The sequence below is a fragment of the Populus alba genome, chromosome 6 (genome assembly GCF_005239225.2).
Source record: "Populus alba chromosome 6, ASM523922v2, whole genome shotgun sequence".
Classification (NCBI taxonomy): Eukaryota; Viridiplantae; Streptophyta; class Magnoliopsida; order Malpighiales; family Salicaceae; genus Populus; species Populus alba.
This window is the reverse complement of record NC_133289.1, coordinates 11,329,455-11,350,253: the sequence shown is the minus strand read 5'-3', so window position 1 is coordinate 11,350,253 and position 20,799 is coordinate 11,329,455. Positions and strand designations below refer to the sequence as shown.

Here is a 20,799-nt window from a genome sequence, read left to right as displayed (position 1 = left end):
AATCTTGTTTTTGCTTCTTTTAATGAAATATTTTTTTATTTTTTTATTTTTTCCTCAAACATTAAGATAATTAGAAATTTGACATCATAAAAATATATTTAACTCTGTTGCAAGTTTAATTAATTAATAATCTAATATATTATTTTTTTAATATTTGAAATATATAACATCCAATATGCATTATATTTTAAATTTAATATTAAACATCAATATGTCATCATCTTGATGCATGCAAACAAAAATATCTTAAGAAATTTTTATTCAAGCCATGCTTTTTTTTATCTATCTTCCCTACAAGGAAACCAGATCTTAGCAGGTTATAGCCCCTCATGATGGTCTAGGTATGAATTCAGGTCAAAAGATTTGACGAATGACCAGCAGGGTCAAGTTTGATGGCACTTGCTAGTAGAGTGCCCTTCATCATGATGGCAAAAACTACAGTACTCCGTCACGTAAATTAAGCAACAAAAAGCCGTGGTAGATCTGGCTAATTATCATAAGGTTACAACAATGAAACGACTTTTCCAAACTTCATTATCAAAGTATTTTTGAAAAAATTTGAATTTTTTTTTTAAATTAATATATTTTTAAATTTATTTTTATATACTGATTTCAAAAATAATTTTTAAAAAATAAAAAAAAATATTATTAACATGTTTTTTTAAATGAAAAGCATTTAAAAGATAACAACCACACTTTAAATATAGCATCAAAACGTAGCTGCAAATGAAATGGCCAAAAAGCACAAACTTGCGGACGAATCTAAAAGCAAGATTTAACATCGACAATAAAGGACATCATGTTAAAAAGTACCAGCCCAGATTAGGGGAGATCATAACTTACAATTAATCTCAGAAAATATCATTGGCAACTAGTGAGATGGTTGCAAGCGATGCAACAGCAATGCAAATCCCTTCGCAGCAGGATCATTGAGTCAACATTTTAAAAGGCATGTAGACCATAGACTCTGCCTCTCAAAACTAATGACTGCCACTGCGCCCTGGAATTTGGATTGAAGTTTTTGATAAACTTGCCTCCAACTCATTTAACTCGTCCATGTCAAGTTCATCGTCGTCATCAGTAAGATCTTCAGCATCACCAGCAGCTGCTGCTGAGGTACTCGGTCCATCAGCAGTGGATTTATCATTTACCTGAATTCCAGAAGCAAACTACATTTCATGTTAGGGTAGATAACTTTAAATAGGCAAACATCAATTTCAGTTTATGGATTCCAGACATTTAAGATGCAAGAGATTGAAAAGATTCACAGGAGTTCAATTAATTTGAATTAATGGAAGACAAAGGAAATGACAATAGAACCAACATTTGTATCTGTATTTATCAATACAAAGCACAGGTTTCATATTAGTCAAGCACAAAGAACTAAGAAAACAGAACATCATGCCATCCATAACCTAGGCTACCTTTTGATCCTGAACAAAGTGAAAGAATCATCATGCCTTACACAGAGAAGGTCAAAGGACTAGTAAGTTTTAAAATTTCATGCAGAACTTGATAAAAAAAAACTCAACAATGAAGAAACTATCACTTTTGCTGTATGATGTCAATAATCTCCATATAGATCATATAATCTAATTTTGTACATCATCAACCCTGTCTAGTTTTGTGTATGAACCTCATTTTATTGGGCATGCTGAAGCGTCATTGATCATTCTTTATTTGACCCTGGTATGAAATCACAGGAAAAAAGGCAAAAGAGTTTACCTTCTGTTCAGTACCATCAGGTTCTTCCTCTCTTTGATATTTCTCATATGCCTCAGCATCATCCACAAACACGCTGGCATCTGATAGAAATAGCTCCCGACCACTGAAATGGATTGGAAAGTATAGCAGATTTAGCAAATAATATCCAGTAAGCTATGACGTATATATCCATATGCAAATGTGCCTGCATATGTGTGAGGGAAGATACCTCATACGATCATTCTTAGCCCTCTCTGCCCTCTGAGCAGCCAAACCAGCATCTCTTTCTTCCATCCTTTTCTTCTTCCATTGCAGGAACAGCTCAGGAGTCATAGGGGTTGAACTTGTTGTTTTAGCACGCTAAAACCAAAAATGGGTGTTTAGTTAAAAACTAAAGGATAATAAGAATATAAGAGTAATGCAAATGAGAAAAATTACACTGCACCAAATGTCTAGCATGGCTAACTTAGCAAATTTGTCATCACCTGATTTTCAATCTCCTCTTCGATGGAGATCTTTTCTGCCTCTTCATCTAATAGAGCCTTCATCTGAGATTTCAAAACATACCCTTGAGGAAGAGAATGCCGATAATGGCAATCTTTACCACCATTTGGGCAGACCCAGAACCAACCATATTGTTTCTTCTCCACTGCTTCAAGAAAATATTTGCAAACCTGCATATATATATCCACACTCATTGTAAATCCCATAGACAAACACTGGACTAATTGCTCAGCTAGAGATAAATCATCTCATTCAATTGGCCCAAATTAAGGACATAATTTGGAGTTAAATTATATTTCAAGTCTTTTTTTTTATGCCAACAAAATTACTTGGGGGCATATGCTTCATTGAATCACCTGGGCATTTTTGTGTCTGTGTGTGTGACCACACCTAATGTGCATATTATACTATTATATCAAAATTAAGATATAATTTCCTGACCACTACCTTTTCTAGAGACCCATGTTCCAATTTCTACCCTCCACCCTTGATCAAATACAATAAATCACACATGGGCTGAGGCACTTTTACTAACCTTCATAAACAAACTCAAGATCATCTTTCCAAAGTACTGCAACAAATATAGTACAGACATTTAAAATTCCCTGATCCTTTGTATTGAACTAGCAAGGAAACAATTCTCAACACCACCTTCATTCTGGTAATGATACTTCAGCAATAAAACTTTTGGACATTTACAGTTACTGTTTATTTCTTACTTCCTATAGGGGAACATTACTAAAAGTGTACTTTTTTACTCTTCCATGTGTCAGAATCCTCTAAACCATAAAGAAAGAGTCCATAAGTTACAGAGATGGATCTAAAACAGAGAGGTAGCTGTTTAACCCACTTGGTCCCTCCCCTGCAGATCCAATTTCTAAGTTGATCTCTCAATTCATGTCTACCAATAGTATATCAGATTAAAATCACATTTCTCAGTATTATAGGTGGAAGACATGGTTCAAATTAAGCAAGGCCCAAACAAAAGGAAAGGAAAACTTCAACCAACAAATATGAAGTTCGTGACTCGATAATAAAATTACACACGGTAAATTGAAGCTGAACTTCTGAATACTCGTTAAAAAAAATCCACTTATTAAGAAAGCAAACTTACAATATCAGTAGGTTTATTCTGCTGATACTCTTTTCCCTTTGACTCCACGACCTTCTCCAATGTCTCTTGGTCCCAATCCTCCATTGTTTCTTAAAATCAAAACATAAATTATATGTAAGAACCAAACCTGACATAAACACTGGCAAAAACCAACAAAAGCATAGAAAAATAACCAAAATAAAACAATCTTCTAACTGAACAACCTTGGTCGCGCTTGTCACTATAAATATCAATCTTTTCTCCTTTTCGCTGAACATTCAAATCGTGCGAGAACTTGCATTTGAAGCCTTTCGCGCACTGCCCCACTTTGAAGAACTCGCACAATATCGACTTTGGATCAACACCTGATCAGTTGAGCTATCAGTATAACTCCCAAGGACCAAAAGTTTCAATAAAACAAAAGCTAAAATTCAAATAAAAAAATAAAAAAGAAGAAGAAAATGGTTAATTACCAACAGGAACTTTGGGCTGGCTAACAGCAACTTTAAACAATTCATTTAGCTCCTTCTCTTTTGCCTTCTCTTCCTCTTTCTTTTTCTGTTTTTTTTTTTTTTTTTAATTGAAATTCAAAAACACATAAAATGTCAGAAGACTCAGAACTCTCAAAATTAAAGGATTTTTCACAGCATCGGTTAATCAAAGCAAAGAAACGATATTTTGGGGGATTGGAATTGTAAATTACCTTGGCGGCGAGTTTAGAGGGGTCAGGTTGGGGTTGTACGTTTTGCTTGAGGGATTGTACATATTTTTGAACATTTTTACTCTTGTTTTTGTTTTTGAGCCCGAAGGTCTTGTCTTCTACGATCTTCTGCTTCTTTGCTAAATCTACTTTTGATTGCTGCTTCGGCGGCATCTCTTATTTGCATCCAAATCGATACAATACACACTCACTCGCAACCGAAAGCGCTTTCGATTATGCAGGCGGCGGAGAGAGTGATGACACCGGCGGTGTAGCAAGTATTTGTTGATGAAGAAGGAGAGGGGGGGTGCGTGCGGTTTTGTTTGGTGTTTTGGACGGAGACGCTACCAACTGGAGGTGGGGATTCCAGAAGGTACGTATGGTTATGGATTGACCGATCTGTCCTTGGGCTTTCTCATGCGTGGCGCATTATGGTTGGAATGGTGCAATCTTCTTCCGTGCCACGTAAGACTCCATTCAGTCGTCTTTTCTTTTTCTTCTATTTTTTTAAATTCTCTTTACCTTTTTTCTTGTTTTTGTCCTAGTGAAATGCAATGAGTATTCCTTAAATTAGAGAAAAAGAACACAATATTGAATGTAGTTTTACATTTTTTTTAATCAAAGGCAACTATAATGAAATTTTGATATGATTTGAGTGTTTTTTTTTTCTTTAAATGATTTAAGTATTTGATATTGTCGTTCAAAAATATATTTAAAAAATATTTTATTTTATTTTTTATTTTTTTATTTTTTATTTTTAATTAATATATTTTTTATGTTTTCAGATCATTTTTGATATATTAATATCAAAAATAATTTTTTAAAAAATAAACAATATATTATTTTAAAGTGTTTTGAAATGAAAAGCAACTGTTACTATACTTCTTAATATTTTTTTAAAAAATAAATATATCAAAATTATTGGAATATTAAATATTTCATTTACATATCAAGTTAATAAAATATGTTTTTTAATATTCTTCATTAAAAAGATTATTGTAATGTTTGTCTTTTTCTCATGTAGAAAATTCCAACAAAGCATTCATAGCCACTAGAATGATATCTTATATTTCATAATGAAAAAAGAAAAATGATAGCAATTTGACAAAGCATAACTTTTAGTGTAATCAACATGGAAGTAAGGATATGTTGAAAAGGAGAATAGGAAAAGTGCAACTCCATTATTAACTCAATTGCTATCAACTTTATGCATCTAACACCATATAGAACAACAATTTTGTATATAAAATCAATTTTTTTTATATAAAATTGGGCTATTTTTTAGCGTGTTTTAAAATATATTTTACTTAAAAAATTATAAAATTAATATTTTTATGGTTCCATAGGCTAATATTAAAAATATAAAATATAAAAAATTATTTTAATATATATATTTTAAAAAACTATTCTTAAAAAGCATGTGCATCCCAATACAAAAAACACACTTAAAGTTGATTTTGGACCCAAATTATACCATCACTAGATTGAAAATTTAAGATTATATAATTACATGTTTGGGAATGTAGTAGCTTTTGTTTCTAAATAATTTTTAAAATGCATTTGTCTTGAAAAATATTAAATTAATAATTTTTAGTATTTTTCAATAATTTTGATTTGCTAAAATAAAAAATAAAATAAAAAATTATTTATCAGACTATATATATATAACCCATTATTTTTTGTAACATTAGAAAAGTAACTTTATAAATTTATCAAGCTGCATACATTTGCATGTTAGTTGCGAATGGATTAAATGACAACAATATATGTTAGTGAGAAAGTAATTATATTGCAGAATCAGAATTAATGTATTATTAAAGTAGAGACTGGCTTTATAAACAACCTTACATAATCTTAACAAAGGAGATATTCAAGCAAAGAAAATCATGCAAAATGTAAACTAACAATCCTATGGACTAGGACTTATTAAAATTGAATGCAAATCCTAACTACTTCCTTAACAGAAGCCTAAACTTTGTCTTCATTCCCTTCATTAAACTAGTTCCCAACTGTTACTAGTTTATTCAGGAATTTGGAAGACTCCCAATTGATTTCTAAACATTTGGAATGCAGTTAATGTGAGAGGCTTTGTCATTGCATCTGCCAGTTATTCTTATGTTCCACAATAAACTAATTTAACTGCTCCTTCTCTTGTAAAATCACGAAGAAAATGGAATCACACATTAATGTGCTTGCTGCAACCATGTAACACAGGATTTTTTGACAGCTTAATTGTGAAACTGTTGTCATAGAAAACTGTAGTACCCTTACTTTCCTTCAGACTTAGTTTCTCAAGTATTCTTTGCATTCAAACAGCTGCTGCCACAAACTCTACTCCAGTGGTTGAGAGCGTAACTTCAGCTGTTTTCTTGAAGATCAGGCAACAGCTCCAAATCTCATCATGAAGGCATACCCATATGTTCTTTTCCTGTTTTCTAGATCACTTGCATAGTCACTGTCAGTGTATCCAATTAATCCTTCATGCCCTCCCTTCTTGTAGAAGATCCCAAGTTTAGTAGTTCCTTTCAAGTATCGCAGAATCCTCTTGGCCACCAATAAATGTAACTTAGTCGATTTAGCCATGTATCTGCTAATCAAACAAACTGCAAACATCAAGTTTGGCCTTGTAGCTATTAAATACATAAGACAACTCACTATTTGTTTAAAAAAGGTTTCATCAATGCAAGCTCCATTCTCATCATTATAAAGTTTACATCTTTGGGCAATAGGATTATGAATTGAGTTGCTGTTTTCCATCTTGAATCTCTTCAATACCTCTGAAGCATACCTTCTTTGAAAAATGTAAATTCCATCTAGTCTTTGTAGAACTTTAATGCCAAGAAAAAAATGCATTCTTCCTAGATTGGTCATGTCAAACTCCCTCAACATGGATGTTTTAAACTCAGCAAACATCAATTCATTATTGCCAGTAAATATTAAATCATCTACTTATAAACTGACAATAAGAATGATACCTTCTTTGTCAGTTTTAATGAACAAAGTATGCTCACTATAACTCTTCTCAAACCCTTTATTTATAAAATGTGCTTCAATACGACTAAACCAAGCTTGTGGAGCTTGTTTCAATCCATAAAGAGCTTTCTTCAGTTTGAATACTTGTTGAGAATTCTGCTTCTTCTCATACCTTTTTTGTTGTTCTACGTACACCTCTTCATTAAGTTCTCCATACAGAAAAGTAGATTTGACATCAAGTTGATATAGTATATGACACGACCAAAAGATTGATGTCTTCTCCCAAGTGCAGAAGTGTCGAAGTAATAAATAACTCGGCAAGACCAGGATCGAACCACAAGGAGGTTAACTAAATAAATTATGAATAATAATAATAATATAATAATAATAATAATAATAATAAGAGAACTTTGAGATGTAAGATTAATGTGAGAATTCAACAATGATAAAAAAAAAAAAAAAAAAAACAAATGTCAAGGTTAGAGAATCCACTAACAGTATTAGAAATAAGTATAGTATAAACTCTTTTTATTAATCAACTGGAAACCACACACAAAAGAGGTTCCAATCGAATGATTTATCCTTAATAGTTCAATATAAATTTTTTAACATGATTATATTAATTATCTTATTTAAGTAACACCAAACTTTAATATATTGTCAGGAATTCATGATACTAACTTATATTAACAATAAATCAAGTTCCTTTCATAGCACAAGTGTTGTTAACCATACAGTTGGCTATGAAAGTGCCAAGCATTTGCTGTACCAAGTGTTATATAACACAAATCTAGATTAATCATTTAACAAGCAAGGTATTAAGAATTAGTAAAATAAAAAGATAAGACATGTTAATAACAAACTTTCTTGGATATAAACATTGAAGACCATATTGAATTTATATTATACCTATTTTAACACCATTAGTGAAACCTTTTCACTTTGACATAATAAACTTAGCTAAACATAATAAAGAAGAGAAACATAAATAAACAACATAAGAACATAATTATGGTAAAGGAAATGAAAAGCATAAACAAGAGATTAAGAAAAATATAACATGAAATAAAACTTAAACATTACAAAAAAATAAAGAAAGAAATAATGAACATGATCTTGATCTCAACAACTAAAATGCCTAAATGCATGGTAAATGCTTCCTTTTATAAGCTAAAATTTGGAACTATTGATTTGATGACTAATTGTTGAGTGGGTGGCCACATCTTGACTTGATAACAATCCTTATCTTCTTGTCTAAACAAAACGTCATTGATAACGTCTGAATTTGAACCACCTATAATCATGAAAGTTCTAGAAAATTGTCTTATCTTTCCAGGAAAAAAAAAAATTCAGGTCATTTGGATTCTAAAACTCGAGATATGGGTTGAACACTGAACAGTGTCTGGGCTGCAGGACATATTCGGATTTCTTTGTTGTTGTTATAATTTGGACTTGAAAACGGCCTTTTTAAATCTTGGACTCCATATGAAAGTTGTAGGCCTACGTCTTACATTTCCATCCATATAAAGCAAACCTAAATCTGAGATCTACAACTCCAGATATGACCCAATTACCAAATAGTGTTCCAGTTTAAACTGAACCGGCATCTATTTTCTAAGTTTGGCCCTCTCTTTGTGCTTTCAATTTCAGTATTTAAACTCATCAATCAATCATTTCATTTATGTGATAGGCCTACATTTAAGATGAATATTTACCATAAATCAAAGGTATCTTATATTATTAAATATGTTATTATAAAATATGTTTTAGTTAAGGAGTTATTGACACTTCAAGTGCAAAATAATGATATAAAATCTTGATAAAATGCACTTTTAAGTACCAATTAGTAACCATCCTTTTTTAGCTGCTAGGGCCACAATCATTCTCACCATATTCATTCTTGCAACCGGTGCAAATACTTTTGTGTAATCTATCCCTTATTGTTGCTCATACCCTTTGGCCACCAAACGCGCCTTGAACTTGTCTACTTCTCCATTCTCCTTTAGTTTGGTCTTATAAACCCATTTTATTGTAAATTTTTTTTGCACTAACGGGCAGATCAGTAAGTTCCCGTGTGTTGTTCCTCTCTATAACCTTGATTTCAATGCCCATTGTTGTCTTTCAATGTTCATACTTTACTACATCCTCAAACTATACTAAATCTGTTGAAGTAAATAGAATTAAGTTAACATTTGCATCTTCTTCCTCTTAAAGTTCCCAAGCTACATAATCTCTTATCCATCTTAGAGGTCCTCTAACTCTTTGTTCATGAAAACTTGGTGATTCTCCCCAATTCTCACCAGTTTGAGAACTGCCACCATAATAACTTGGTGATGCTCTTCTATTCTCACCAGGTTGAGGACTGCCAAGAGGATTTGGTGATTCTCTTCCATTCTCACCAGGTTGAGGACTGGTAGTTAATTATTTAGTAACTTCAGCATCTAATTCTTCAGGAATGTCTTCTACTTCCTCACTCATGGATGCTCTAGTATCACCTTCATCCCCACATTCTATATCAGCCATTATATGTTCATCATAGCTTTGATCCCAGTCCCAAGATTTTTCTTCATCAAACAATACATCCATCCTCATTATAATTTTCTTCTCAACTGGATCAAAGAGTCTGTAAGCCTTAGATTCTTTACCGAGTCCTAGTAGCACGCAAGGAATACTTTTTACATCGAGCTTTGTCCTTTGTACATTAGGAATATGTACATGAGCCATGCATCTGAAGATCCTGAAGTGTTCAATTGAAGGTTTGATGCCACTCCAAGCTTTCTCTGGTGTGTGATTTTAAACTGCCAAAGTAGGACTTCGATTGAGAACATATATTGTTTAATTGACTGCCTCTTTTTGAGATTAGAAATAGGAGATATAAGTCTGCAGAGATCTGCATGGATAAGCTGAAGCTTCTCTGCGGCTCTCCAATTATTTTGCTTTAGAATGGAATCTTTGTGTTGCTTCCCAATCATGTAAGTAACACATATTGTAAATGGAATCTTAAACTGAGGTATCTTGTGCACCATGTTCTTGGCTTGAAGAGTCCTCAATCCTTTCTAGCTCAAATATCCATATCGACAATCCCACAAATATGCCAAATCTGGTGTTGAGTCATAAAGGCGAGTTGGTTTCTGATGTAGTGAATTTGTTAATAGCACACACATCCTATTTGCTGTCATTTCGGTTTGTATAATAAGGCCTTTCTCCGAATGATAAATGTTCATATATCCATGTTGAATGAGGATTGTCAACCATTTGTCTTAAAGTTGACCAATGCTGAGAAGATTAGTCTTTAAATCAGGAACAAAGAATACGTCACGAACAACATGTGTAAGACCATTCATTTTCAATTTCACGTTGCCTTTTCCAAACACATCCATTCTTGTGTTATTTCCCAGCTTCACCTTTTGTTTGAATTTCTATCTCATTGAATAAGCTCTTGTCACCACACTTGTGGTTACTTCACCCAAAGTCTAAAAACCAGACATCTTCCCTTCAAGCATCACTCATATCCACATATGACATGATAACATCTTTTCTTCTTCTCCTAGTTCAGTGTAGTTAGCTTTCTTATCCCAACTTGGACACTCATATTGAAAGTGTCCAAGCTTAATGAACTTAAAACACTTCATTGTTGCTTTGTTGTTGTAGAACTGACTGCTTCTCCTTCTACCTTTGCCTCTATACACACCTCACCCTCGTTTTCTGGCATTGAATCTGTCTTCAGAATTGGTGATATTGAGTGCTTGTTCTTCTTATGTGTGGCACTGGAATTTATACTCATGGATAATCAAGGAACTTTAGAGTTCATCAATTGAGAATTGATCAATATCTTCAGATTCTTCAATTGAACAAACGATATAATTAAAATTCTTACTCAATGATCTGAGAATCTTCTCCACCACTATAACATCATTCATCTAATCTCTATATGTTCTCATTTTGTTGGCAACTGTCCATACTCTTGAGAAATACTCAGACACCTTCACCAGCTTTCATCTTTAAGGTTTCAAACTTTCTACAGAGAGCGACTCTAGCACTTCCTTCAAACTTCTTTTTCATTGATTCCCATATTTTTTTTTAAGTATCCTTTATAGGGATGGTCTCCGATATCGTCTAATCTATGGCTTGAAAGAGATACTTTTTCACTTTCATGTCTTTTAGCTTTAACTCATGGATCCTCTTTTGTTACATTTAAGTCTGTTCTATGCCACTTTCAACCTCAATATAGCCATTTTCTATCAACCCCCAATATTCCTTAGAGCGCAATAAATTCTCCATCAATATGCTCTAGTGGTCATAATGACCATCAAAATAAGGAATGACTGGCTGCACAAAGTTTCCTTCTAGATCCATTCTTTTTTGTTGTTGCAAGAAAAACTTAAAGACTATTGCTTTGAGTTAAATAGAGAGGCTCTGATACCATAATGTTAGTTAATTATATTGCAAAATCAGAATCAATGTATTATTCAAATAGAGGTTGGCTTTACATACAGCCTTATATAATCTTAACAAAGGAGATATTCAAGCAGAGAAAATCATGAAGAATATAAACTAACAATCTTATAGATTGGAACTTATTAAAACTAAATGCAAATTCTAACTACTTCCTTAACAGAAGCCTAAACTTTCTCTTCAATATCAAGGTCTTCCCTAGAATGAGATTGAGACTCTTCTTATTTTCTAGAACGGTTTTTCTTATAATCATACCTAAATAAACATAACAAAAATATTTACACTAACATTTCAAAATTATTTTGATAAAAAAACTTTAAAAAAAATAAAAAGAAACTTTTGAGTAATAAAGTTGACCTTGTTAGGTTAACACGAAGATGCAAACTATGCTCATAATTGTCCCATATCAGCCAAAACATATTCTCTATGCATGTAAAAATCAAGAAGGGAAAACAAATAGGTATTGGTGTGTGTTGTAAATCTCAAGATAAATTAAAAATAATAATATAATAAAATTAAAGTGTAATACAATGAAATAAGAAAATGAAAAGAAAAAAGTTAAGGATATAAAAACAAGAAGAGTTTATAGCTGAAAATATCTATTTTTTTAGTAGTCAAAACGGTTTAGACGTTTCTCATGATAACTAGTTCTTGGTTTAAGGACTAGCTGGTGTCCTAATTTTGGATTATGAAACTAAATATCCTGAATATGACTAATACCCTGTTACCCTGTTTCTAAATAGTATAGAAGTTACTCTAAATAAGGGTCTTTTACTCGGGTTCAAGTCAATGAATTGTTTTAATTAATATAAAGAAACGATATCTCAATGAAAGTGTATACTTTAGGTTATTCAATAAATTTATTATATTGCATTGAAAACTTTATGTCATATTAATTGATTAATGGTATAAAATAATTTCAGGATCCTTGCAATTTCATTAGGTCTAATTCATGATGCAACCCTTGCATTTTGTATTTATAAGAATATTAATAAAGTAGCATATCATGTATAGTTTTTTTTTTATGATAACAATATTAATGATGTTACATATTATGTGTAATTTTGAGGGATGATAACATGAATATTAATTACTTATTATAATTACTATTATAGGGTTTTACGATATGTTGGACTTAAATGTCTTAAATGTTAACTAAATCCATAACTATCTGATGTAGATTTTATTTTGATAATGTTTGTATTAAATTTTTAACATAGTAGATAAATTATATTAAGTTTAATTTATCTGTTATCTTGTTTTAATTATTGTATGAATGATTCAATTGAACCATAATGAAATGTGATGAATATGATGTGTTGAGTAGTGATGTGATGAGTCTAGGATGATTGGACAATGAATGGAATGCAGATTGAATGAATATTGAAATGTAGCAGGTTTTTTTTTTTGGTCAATAACTTACAATCTCCTTATATAAGAAAGACTCTGTTGAAAATTTGGTAGATTTTTAAATTATGATAAAAAAAAAAATAACACTATTTTTGGATTTATTATATGAAATTTATGCATAAATATTGAAGATGTTATGCGTGTGTGCGTGCGTGTGTATTTCCCCCTTGAATTCCTCATGACCACAATGTTTTCTTTAACTACCGCCGAAAATTCTTCTATATCTACAACAACTTAAAAACCTGATTTTTTGGTTTGTATTTTGCAGCTATAAAACTTGAAAGGAAAGAGAGCGAAAAAGAGGCATTAGATTTGGACTAGATAAAGTTTTTTTTAATCTCTCAGTTGCTTTTTTTTTTGTCTTATTTCTTTTTATAAAAAATAAAAAATAGAGTATACTATTTTTGCTTTTAGATTTTCTCATTCTTGCATTATCTATGCAGGAAAAAAAAAACATTTATGAAAAAATTCAAATACATTAGAGATGAAATGGGATAAAAAAAAATTAGGAAGAAAGACCATCAAGTATTGGAACCTTAGTTAGACATGAACCAATTAAAGTTGTGCTTAATCTCTCAAGCGCTCTTTTTCATTTTATCTCTTCTAACTATGAAAAAAATAGAAAAATATTACATATAAAAAGAAGATGTTGGGAATGATATTAATAAAGAAATTAAAACAAAATGGATTTTCCAACTTAGAGAGAAAGAGAGAGAGAGAGAGAGAGAGAGAAATGCATTGTGGAGTACATTATTAAAAAGATAAAAAGTAGTTTTGAAATTGGAAAAAGGTAGAGATAATGATATATGATATTTTTTTCTAATATGTTGTTTTATATTAATAGGCATAAATTTCTATTCAACAGTTGTATCAAGATGACATTTTTGTAAAAGATTCTAAAGATCTTTTTTTCTTTAGAGTTAAAATTTCATAGCAATCAAATATAAAAAAGGTTTTCTAATATTGCTTAGAAGTTACTATTCAAGTTTTGCTATATTTTTTTAGTTGTTTTATTATTCATTTAGTTTAGTTGGTTTATAATTCTTTTCATACTTGATTTAGATATTTTTTATTATCTTTCCAGCTTTATTTATAATATTTTTTCCAGTTCATTTAAGACTTTTATTATATTTTGAGTTTATATTCAAAATTTTATTTATAAATATAAAACATATTAGTAATGTATACACATTTTTTAAAATAAAAAAAATCTAAGTAGTAGCAAACCTTTTACCAAGTATATATTAATATTATAAGATCTTGATATTAAAATATTATTTATCAGTAAAATATTATTTTAATATTTTGTTTCTTAAAATTATGTTAAAGAAATTATATTATTGTCTACTTATCAGATAATATTTCTCAATTTAAATTGACAAATTAAATTATTCAGTTTTTTTAAGTGTTAAATATATCTGACAATATTTTAAAATGGCAATGATTATAATATTTGTTTTCATAAAGATTATTATCTTCTTCTTCTTTTCAAGCATTCGTTAGTTTTTTTTTTTGGCTCCGTATCTTAACCAAAAATACCTGCCTTTCAAATTCAATCCACTCCCAAATGCCAAACCCATAAAACCCTGCAACCAAAACCCAAAAAAAAAAAAAAAATGCATTCAACGGGAGGACAAGAATGAAACAACTCCTCATCCTCGGCTCTTCCACTGTTTCTCCTCCGACAAACCCCTCCTCCACTCCTCACCACCACCACCACTCTCCGAAACCCAAAACCCCATCGCTCCACGCTCTCCACACTCCCTCCAAACCAATCCCTGCCGTCCATTCCCGCTCTCCTCCTCTCCTCTCCACCATCCCATTTCGCCAAAACCTTAACTCCTCCTCCCTCCTCGATTACCATGCCAACCTGGCTTCAAAGCTAGCCGAGGATGGCCGCCTCCAAGACTTTGTGATGATTGCAGAGTCAGTGATTGCTTCAGGTGTCGAGCCTTCAAGTTTTGTTGCTGCATTAAGTGTGGGTCCTGTGGCAAAGGGTATTTCAAAGAATCTTCAACATGGAAATGTAGACTGTGTTGTTCGGTTTTTGAAAAAAACTGAGGAACTGGGAGTTTCCACTTTGAAGTTTCTTGATGGGGTTGCTACTGATTTGCTTAAAAAAGAGTGTATCAGGATTGTGAATTGTGGTGATGTGGAGCAAGTTGTGTACATAATGGAGACTCTTGCAGGTAATTTTCTTCAATCACCAATATCTACAAGAAAATTTAAATTTTCTATGATTCAGAATTTAGCTTTAGTCAGTAGTTACAATGTTATAATTGAGAAGCTTTGCATTGTATACGTAACTGATGTTTCGTGGCTGATCAGGGTTTTGCTTCTCCTTCAAAGAACTAGTGGACCCATCTTACATCATAAAAATCTGTGTTGACAAGCTTAATCCAAAGATGGCTGTGCGGTATGATCACATCACTCTTTGAAATTTTTTATTGGTTTGAATTTTTATTAAAAATCAGTGAAACATATTTGTTGCACTGAATCTGTGTCTACATTTTTTTTATATTCCATAGTATATGATGGATGCTACAAGTACAAGTGTTGCATGATGCAGGTTTGCAGCTATATTTCCAGGTGAAGGACGCATATTATTTTGCAACATTATAAGTGAATTTGGAAGAAAAGGGCACCTGGATTCTGCTTTGGTTGCCTATGATGAAGCTAAGCATAAACTGAGTGTTCCTAACATGTATTTACATCGTACTATAATTGACGTCTGTGGTCTTTGTGGTGACTACATGAAATCTAGGTATATTTATGAGGTAATTGACATGACTGCCTTCATCTGCTAATGTTCTTTGGATTTGTTTATGAGCTTCATTTAGTTTAAATGTCTCGCTTCTGGTTTAGTTTGCATATTGACTTTAAATAGTCCATCTTTTCCATGATCAATTTTGTTTTGTGGCAATACCTAGCCACCTTGTTTGCATCCATTTCTTGCTTTCAATCAAATTGATTGCTGAGTGCTCTTAGATTATTTAGTTAGGGTTGCAAGAAAACAAAGAAAAAATGGAGTTGGTGAAATTTGGCCCATTTTACTGGAAGAATTATTATCAAACTATTTAAATTGTCAACAAATAAGGGGTTCCTTATTATTTGTTGGCATAGATGTGCTTATTCCTTCTACATGGAAGGGTGGGTTTATCTTTCCCGTTTAGCCCCCCTCAACCCCCAGGTCCATCCTGAGCATGGGTTTCCTGTATCAGATCTTCTGAGCTAACAAGCCATAATTTTTGGGCATGCTGGAACTGAGTTTTGTGTTTATCTTACAGATACAGGAGATAGCATTTTTCTAGTCTTGTAAATTCATAATTGCTTGTCATGTTGATACTTATTACTCTTCGATTCAACTTCTAAATGGCTTTGAACATGCACTTGTCACTTGTTTTGCAACATTTAGCAATTTGTTTTGCTGGCAAGGATATGAAATTGACAAATGAATCTTGCTGCAGGACTTGATCAATCGGAAGGTCATCCCAAATGTTTATGTTTTCAACAGTCTCATGAATGTCAATGCCCATGATTTGGGCTACACATTCAGTGTATTCAAGAATATGCAAGTAACTCTCAGCCACTCGCCCTCCCCCCCTTCTCTCTCTCAAACACAGCCACACACACAATGCATGCGTGCATACCCACACATACAAAAAGCAACACAAGCACAAACTCACACTCAAAGAACACATCATTTACAGGCGAGTTCCATTGTATTTGCAAATTTTTCAAAGCCTTTTACCTTTTTATCATCATTAAGCTTTTGACTTGAAGCTCTTTCATTATTTGTCGACAGACAAACAAAACAATCAAACTTTTAGATGATATTCTTCATTTCTAGTTTCTCCTCACCTTTTATTATCTTATATATAATTATTTGCAAAATGTAATAAAATCCCAACCCCCCCCCCCCACCTTTCCAGTTGAAACTTCTATGAATACACAAGGCATCCATGTGAAAATCAGTTCTAGTAAACTGTTATCATCTTTCCTTTTTTCTTTAGAATCCTAAAGACTGCTTAATGCCAAAATATGTGTGCAGTCATTTTATCTATAAAATATTTTAATACCCTTTTGCTATAAATCCAGAATCTTGGTGTCACAGCAGATGTGGCATCTTATAACATCCTGTTGAAGGCATGCTGTATTGCTGGAAGAGTGGACTTAGCCAAAGACATTTATAGGGAAGTAAAGCAGTTGGAATCAGCAGAGGTGTTGAAGCTGGATGTCTTTACATACTGCATGATCGTAAAGGTATATCTCTGTACAGGATATGAATGTCGATCTCACTGATAGAAAAGAATGCAGTGTCAATCTCTTAATCTGTTCCATGAAAAATCTTGTTTCCCTGTTTAGTTTATTTTATTTTCACGCACTGGCTATGGTTCCTCAGAACTTGTCTACTCTGAATTCTCCAGATCTTCGCAGATGCAAAAATGTGGCAGATGGCACTGAAAATTAAAGAAGATATGCTATCATCCGGAGTCACCCCTAACAGGCATATATGGTCATCATTGATCAGTGCATGCGCCAATGCAGGTCTTGTAGAGCAGGCAATACAGTTATTTGAAGAGATGCTCCTATCTGGATGCGAGCCAAATTCTCAGTGTTGCAACATCCTTTTACATGCATGTGTTCAGGCTTGTCAATATGACAGAGCTTTTCGTCTTTTCCAGTGCTGGAAGGGAAGTGAAGCCCAGGAGGTTTTTCATGGAGATCACAGTGGCAATGCAGATGAGATTGAGCATGCACAGAAACTCTGCCCTAACATGACGAACATTGTTCCAAATTCACATCATTTAAACTTTATTAAGAAATTTCCCTTCACTCCCACTCCCGCAACATATCATATGTTAATGAAAGCATGTGGTAGTGATTACCACCGTGCAAAAGCCTTAATGGATGAGATGAAGACAGTAGGAATTTCGCCTAATCATATAAGCTGGTCAATCTTGATTGACATATGTGGAGGCTCAGGCAATGTATCTGGTGCTGTACAGGTAACACATTTTCTATTGGAATTTACAAGATCTTTGCTTTTTACTTTGGAGTTGAATTTCTTATATCTGTTATTGTGAATATTTCTTTAAAATAATAGTCACATCTAATTGAATTTGGGTGTTGAACCAACTTGTCATTGTACCAGCAAAACAAAAGGAAACTAACAAGAAAAAGTTCTCAATGTCTTGTCATATCTTGCCTGCTGCTCCTTCCTTCTGGTATTCCATAAATTGAATAATTTTATGATATTGGCTACGCTGATTAAACTTCCATTCAAAAGAACTGTCTACATACATTCTTTAAAGCGAAAACAAAAGTTGGAGCAGGCTTGATTTTCTTTTCTTTCTCAATGCCTTTTCATAATTTCTATGACCGTTTCTTTCTCTAACAAGTCTTTTGCTTTTCCTGGCCACTGCTTTATCTCTCTCTATCTCTCTCTTCTTTTGTTTCTACTTTGTTGAACTTGAAGGAAAATAAGCTCTCTAACACTTATCTTTTCAGTGCAGATTTTGAAGAACATGCGCATGGCTGGAGTTGAACCTGATGTTGTTGCATATACAACAGCTATCAAGGTTTGAGGCTTTCTATTCCAATAAAATTGATTTTGATGAATGTCGATAACATTTGCACTTGAATATATGGTCACTGTTGCATTATGAAAACTTGGCTTTATGTGCTGATTCATCATGCGCTTTTGTTCATAGGTTTGTGTAGAAACTAAAAATTTGAAGCTGGCATTTTCGTTATTTGCAGAAATGAAAAGATGTCAGATAAATCCTAATTTGGTAAGTGCTGAGAGCTTTTATGCTTGTTTTCTTCAATTGTAATGATCCATGTTGCTAAAGAAAAGAAGTATGCCTGAGCAAAAATTTGTTCAGGACACCTAAAACTTTAAATGGATCTTGATTTGTTCAGTGAAAGCAGTTCTACGTGTTACAGAATGTAAAAGAAATCATGAGAATTTTGTTTTGCATTTTTCCATGTTCACATTGAAGCAATTGCAGATCATTTTCTGAACTGAAAAAAAATGTGCATTCTCAAAACATACCAGCTTGAAAAAATAATTTAAACTTCCTTTTCCCCTCCCAGGTGACATATAATACACTTCTAAGAGCTCGCACTAGATATGGTTCCTTGCAAGAAGTACAACAATGCCTTGCTATATACCAGGATATGAGGAAAGCAGGGTATGCTAGCAAGTCCTATGATGTTTGTAAACTGTGTCTTTCTGGAAACTGATCTATCATGTTAGAAATGTGCTGCTTTCTTTTTCCCTGGAGGACATTGTGCTCGTTAAAATCTATTGTTAGGAACTGCAAATTTTACCTTGCTTTTTGTTGATTTCTCAATCTCAAGCATGCGACGTAGATACGCCCATATTTTTTCCATTTCATTCTAAATACATTTGCGTAAAAAGGATTGGTTGACAGGGTTATTCCTGTCACTGCCCCTTATCTTGAGGCAATTTGATGTAAAACCAGTTGGATGCGTTTTCTCCTTACGAGAGCATGCTGACATTGCAGGTATAAATCAAATGACTACTATCTCAAACAGCTAATTGAAGAATGGTGTGAAGGAGTAATACAAGATAATAATCAGATCCAGGGTGGGTTTGCTTCTTGTAAAAGAACTGACTTAGGAAGACCTCGTAGTCTACTTCTTGAGAAAGTTGCAGCACACTTGCAGAACAATATTGCTGAAAACCTAGCAATTGACCTCCAGGGCCTGACAAAGGTACAGTAAACATTATCAAGTGAATGTTGAAACATTGTTTTGTTTTTGTTAGATATTGGTTGCAGGAAGTCAGGTCAGGTTATGAGACTCCCATTCTGATCCTGTTTACTCTCTCTCGTTGTCTTTGAGAGCAGATCATGGTTTGGAGTTGGTTGCTCTGATAGTAGATAATTTGCATTACCACTAAAATCAAGAATAAGAATTCTTGCTCAATTTCTGTTCTCAGTTTCTTTACCGTGAATTTACAGGTTGAAGCTCGGATTGTAGTTCTTGCAGTTCTTCGAATGATCAAAGAGAACTATACTTTAGGTATGGTAGCAACAGTGCCCTGCATGGATCATTGAGCATATTTACATATTTGAAATCTACCCGAACAAAAAGGGGGAGTGATTAGTACATGAGGCGGCTGAATGCACATAACCTTGAGCATTCTGACGTTATGCTAATTTCTTGTTGCAGGTTATTCAGTAAAAGAAGACCTGTGGATCACCTTGGATGTCAGTAAAGTAGATCCAGCATCCAAACGAGATTCAGAGGTGAAAAATGTAATAATTGAACTTCTGCGTAATGAGTTAGGGCTTGAGGTTCTGGTTGCAGTCCCAGGACATTTAGATGACATAAAGACAGATTCGAAAAACTCTCTAGATCTAGGTCCGGACTTGGTAGTCAGGTTAGCAAGGAACAAGAAAATGGCATCTTCCACAAGGCGCCCCATAGTAGTTACACAGAGGTTGAAGGTTAGACGGAAATCACTGCATGAATGGCTGCAGAGAAGAGTAGGTGCCATCAGAAGGTGATTATTCTTTATGTACGTACAAATGACAAATTTTGTATATAACCAAGTTTTCTTCTTTTTTCTTCTTCTAATAACGCAGAACAAGTCAATGCATTTGAACACTGACTAGTGATGCCATTTTCCAGTTGTACCATGGAATACACTATAAAATATCGGATAAAAGATTATGTGATTTCTACTATGTTCCGTTTTCTTCCCTAAAATTAGCTGTAGTTTTTAATTCTGCTCTCCACTTATAATGGCTGAAAGCCTGCAGTTTAGCGCAAACCTGGCTAGTAACTTCATTATCTACTTGCAAAAAACAACAATTACTTTCTTACCAATAGCACGGCTGTTCCTATTCCATTTTCCCCTCTAGCACGGTTACTTACGGAATCTCAGCCCCCTCTTGCAATTTCTTGCCCCGTATTTACGTGAAGT

The 20,799-nt window shown here is 33.1% G+C and overlaps 2 protein-coding genes across 3 annotated transcripts; one reads left to right on the top strand and one right to left on the bottom strand.

Annotated features, from left to right (window-relative positions):
• Positions 1-732: 732 nt before the first annotated feature.
• LOC118048536 (zinc finger CCCH domain-containing protein 11) lies at positions 733-4,363 on the bottom strand. Of its 2 annotated transcripts, none has more exons than XM_035058284.2 (8): positions 4,005-4,363; positions 3,775-3,859; positions 3,526-3,666; positions 3,323-3,411; positions 2,190-2,378; positions 1,934-2,064; positions 1,726-1,828; positions 733-1,169 (listed from the first exon to the last, which is right to left on the bottom strand). In XM_035058284.2, the coding sequence occupies exons 1-8, from the start codon at positions 4,173-4,175 to the stop codon at positions 981-983; spliced, it is 1,098 nt and encodes a 365-aa protein (XP_034914175.1). In that variant the 5' UTR covers positions 4,176-4,363; the 3' UTR covers positions 733-980. The 2 variants fall into 2 exon arrangements, with proteins under 2 accessions (XP_034914175.1, XP_034914176.1); XM_035058285.2 differs by having other exon boundaries at positions 733-1,151; positions 4,005-4,361.
• Positions 4,364-14,379: 10,016 nt separating this feature from the next.
• Positions 14,380-20,560, top strand: LOC118048538 (pentatricopeptide repeat-containing protein At5g02830, chloroplastic). Its single transcript, XM_035058286.2, has 12 exons — positions 14,380-15,028; positions 15,168-15,255; positions 15,409-15,616; positions 16,307-16,414; positions 16,938-17,102; positions 17,267-17,848; positions 18,356-18,421; positions 18,554-18,634; positions 18,939-19,036; positions 19,373-19,583; positions 19,832-19,892; positions 20,043-20,560. The coding sequence occupies exons 1-12, from the start codon at positions 14,479-14,481 to the stop codon at positions 20,378-20,380; spliced, it is 2,556 nt and encodes an 851-aa protein (XP_034914177.1). The 5' UTR covers positions 14,380-14,478; the 3' UTR covers positions 20,381-20,560.
• The last annotated feature ends 239 nt before the right edge of the window (positions 20,561-20,799 follow it).

Bases quoted from the DNA above. Each gene is read 5' to 3' on its own strand.
- LOC118048538 (XM_035058286.2), top strand. From the start codon at position 14,479: ATGAAACAACTCCTCATCCTCGGCTCTTCCACTGTTTCTCCTCCGACA. The intron at 15,029-15,167 runs GTAATTTTCTTC...GTGGCTGATCAG, and splicing joins CATAATGGAGACTCTTGCAG to GGTTTTGCTTCTCCTTCAAA. The intron at 18,635-18,938 runs GTAAGTGCTGAG...TTCCCCTCCCAG, and splicing joins GTCAGATAAATCCTAATTTG to GTGACATATAATACACTTCT.
- LOC118048536 (XM_035058284.2), bottom strand. From the start codon at position 4,175: ATGCCGCCGAAGCAGCAATCAAAAGTAGATTTAGCAAAGAAGCAGAAG. The intron at 3,667-3,774 runs GTAATTAACCAT...TCAACTGATCAG, and splicing joins CCAGCCCAAAGTTCCTGTTG to GTGTTGATCCAAAGTCGATA. The intron at 2,379-3,322 runs GTAAGTTTGCTT...ATATATATGCAG, and splicing joins AGAATAAACCTACTGATATT to GTTTGCAAATATTTTCTTGA.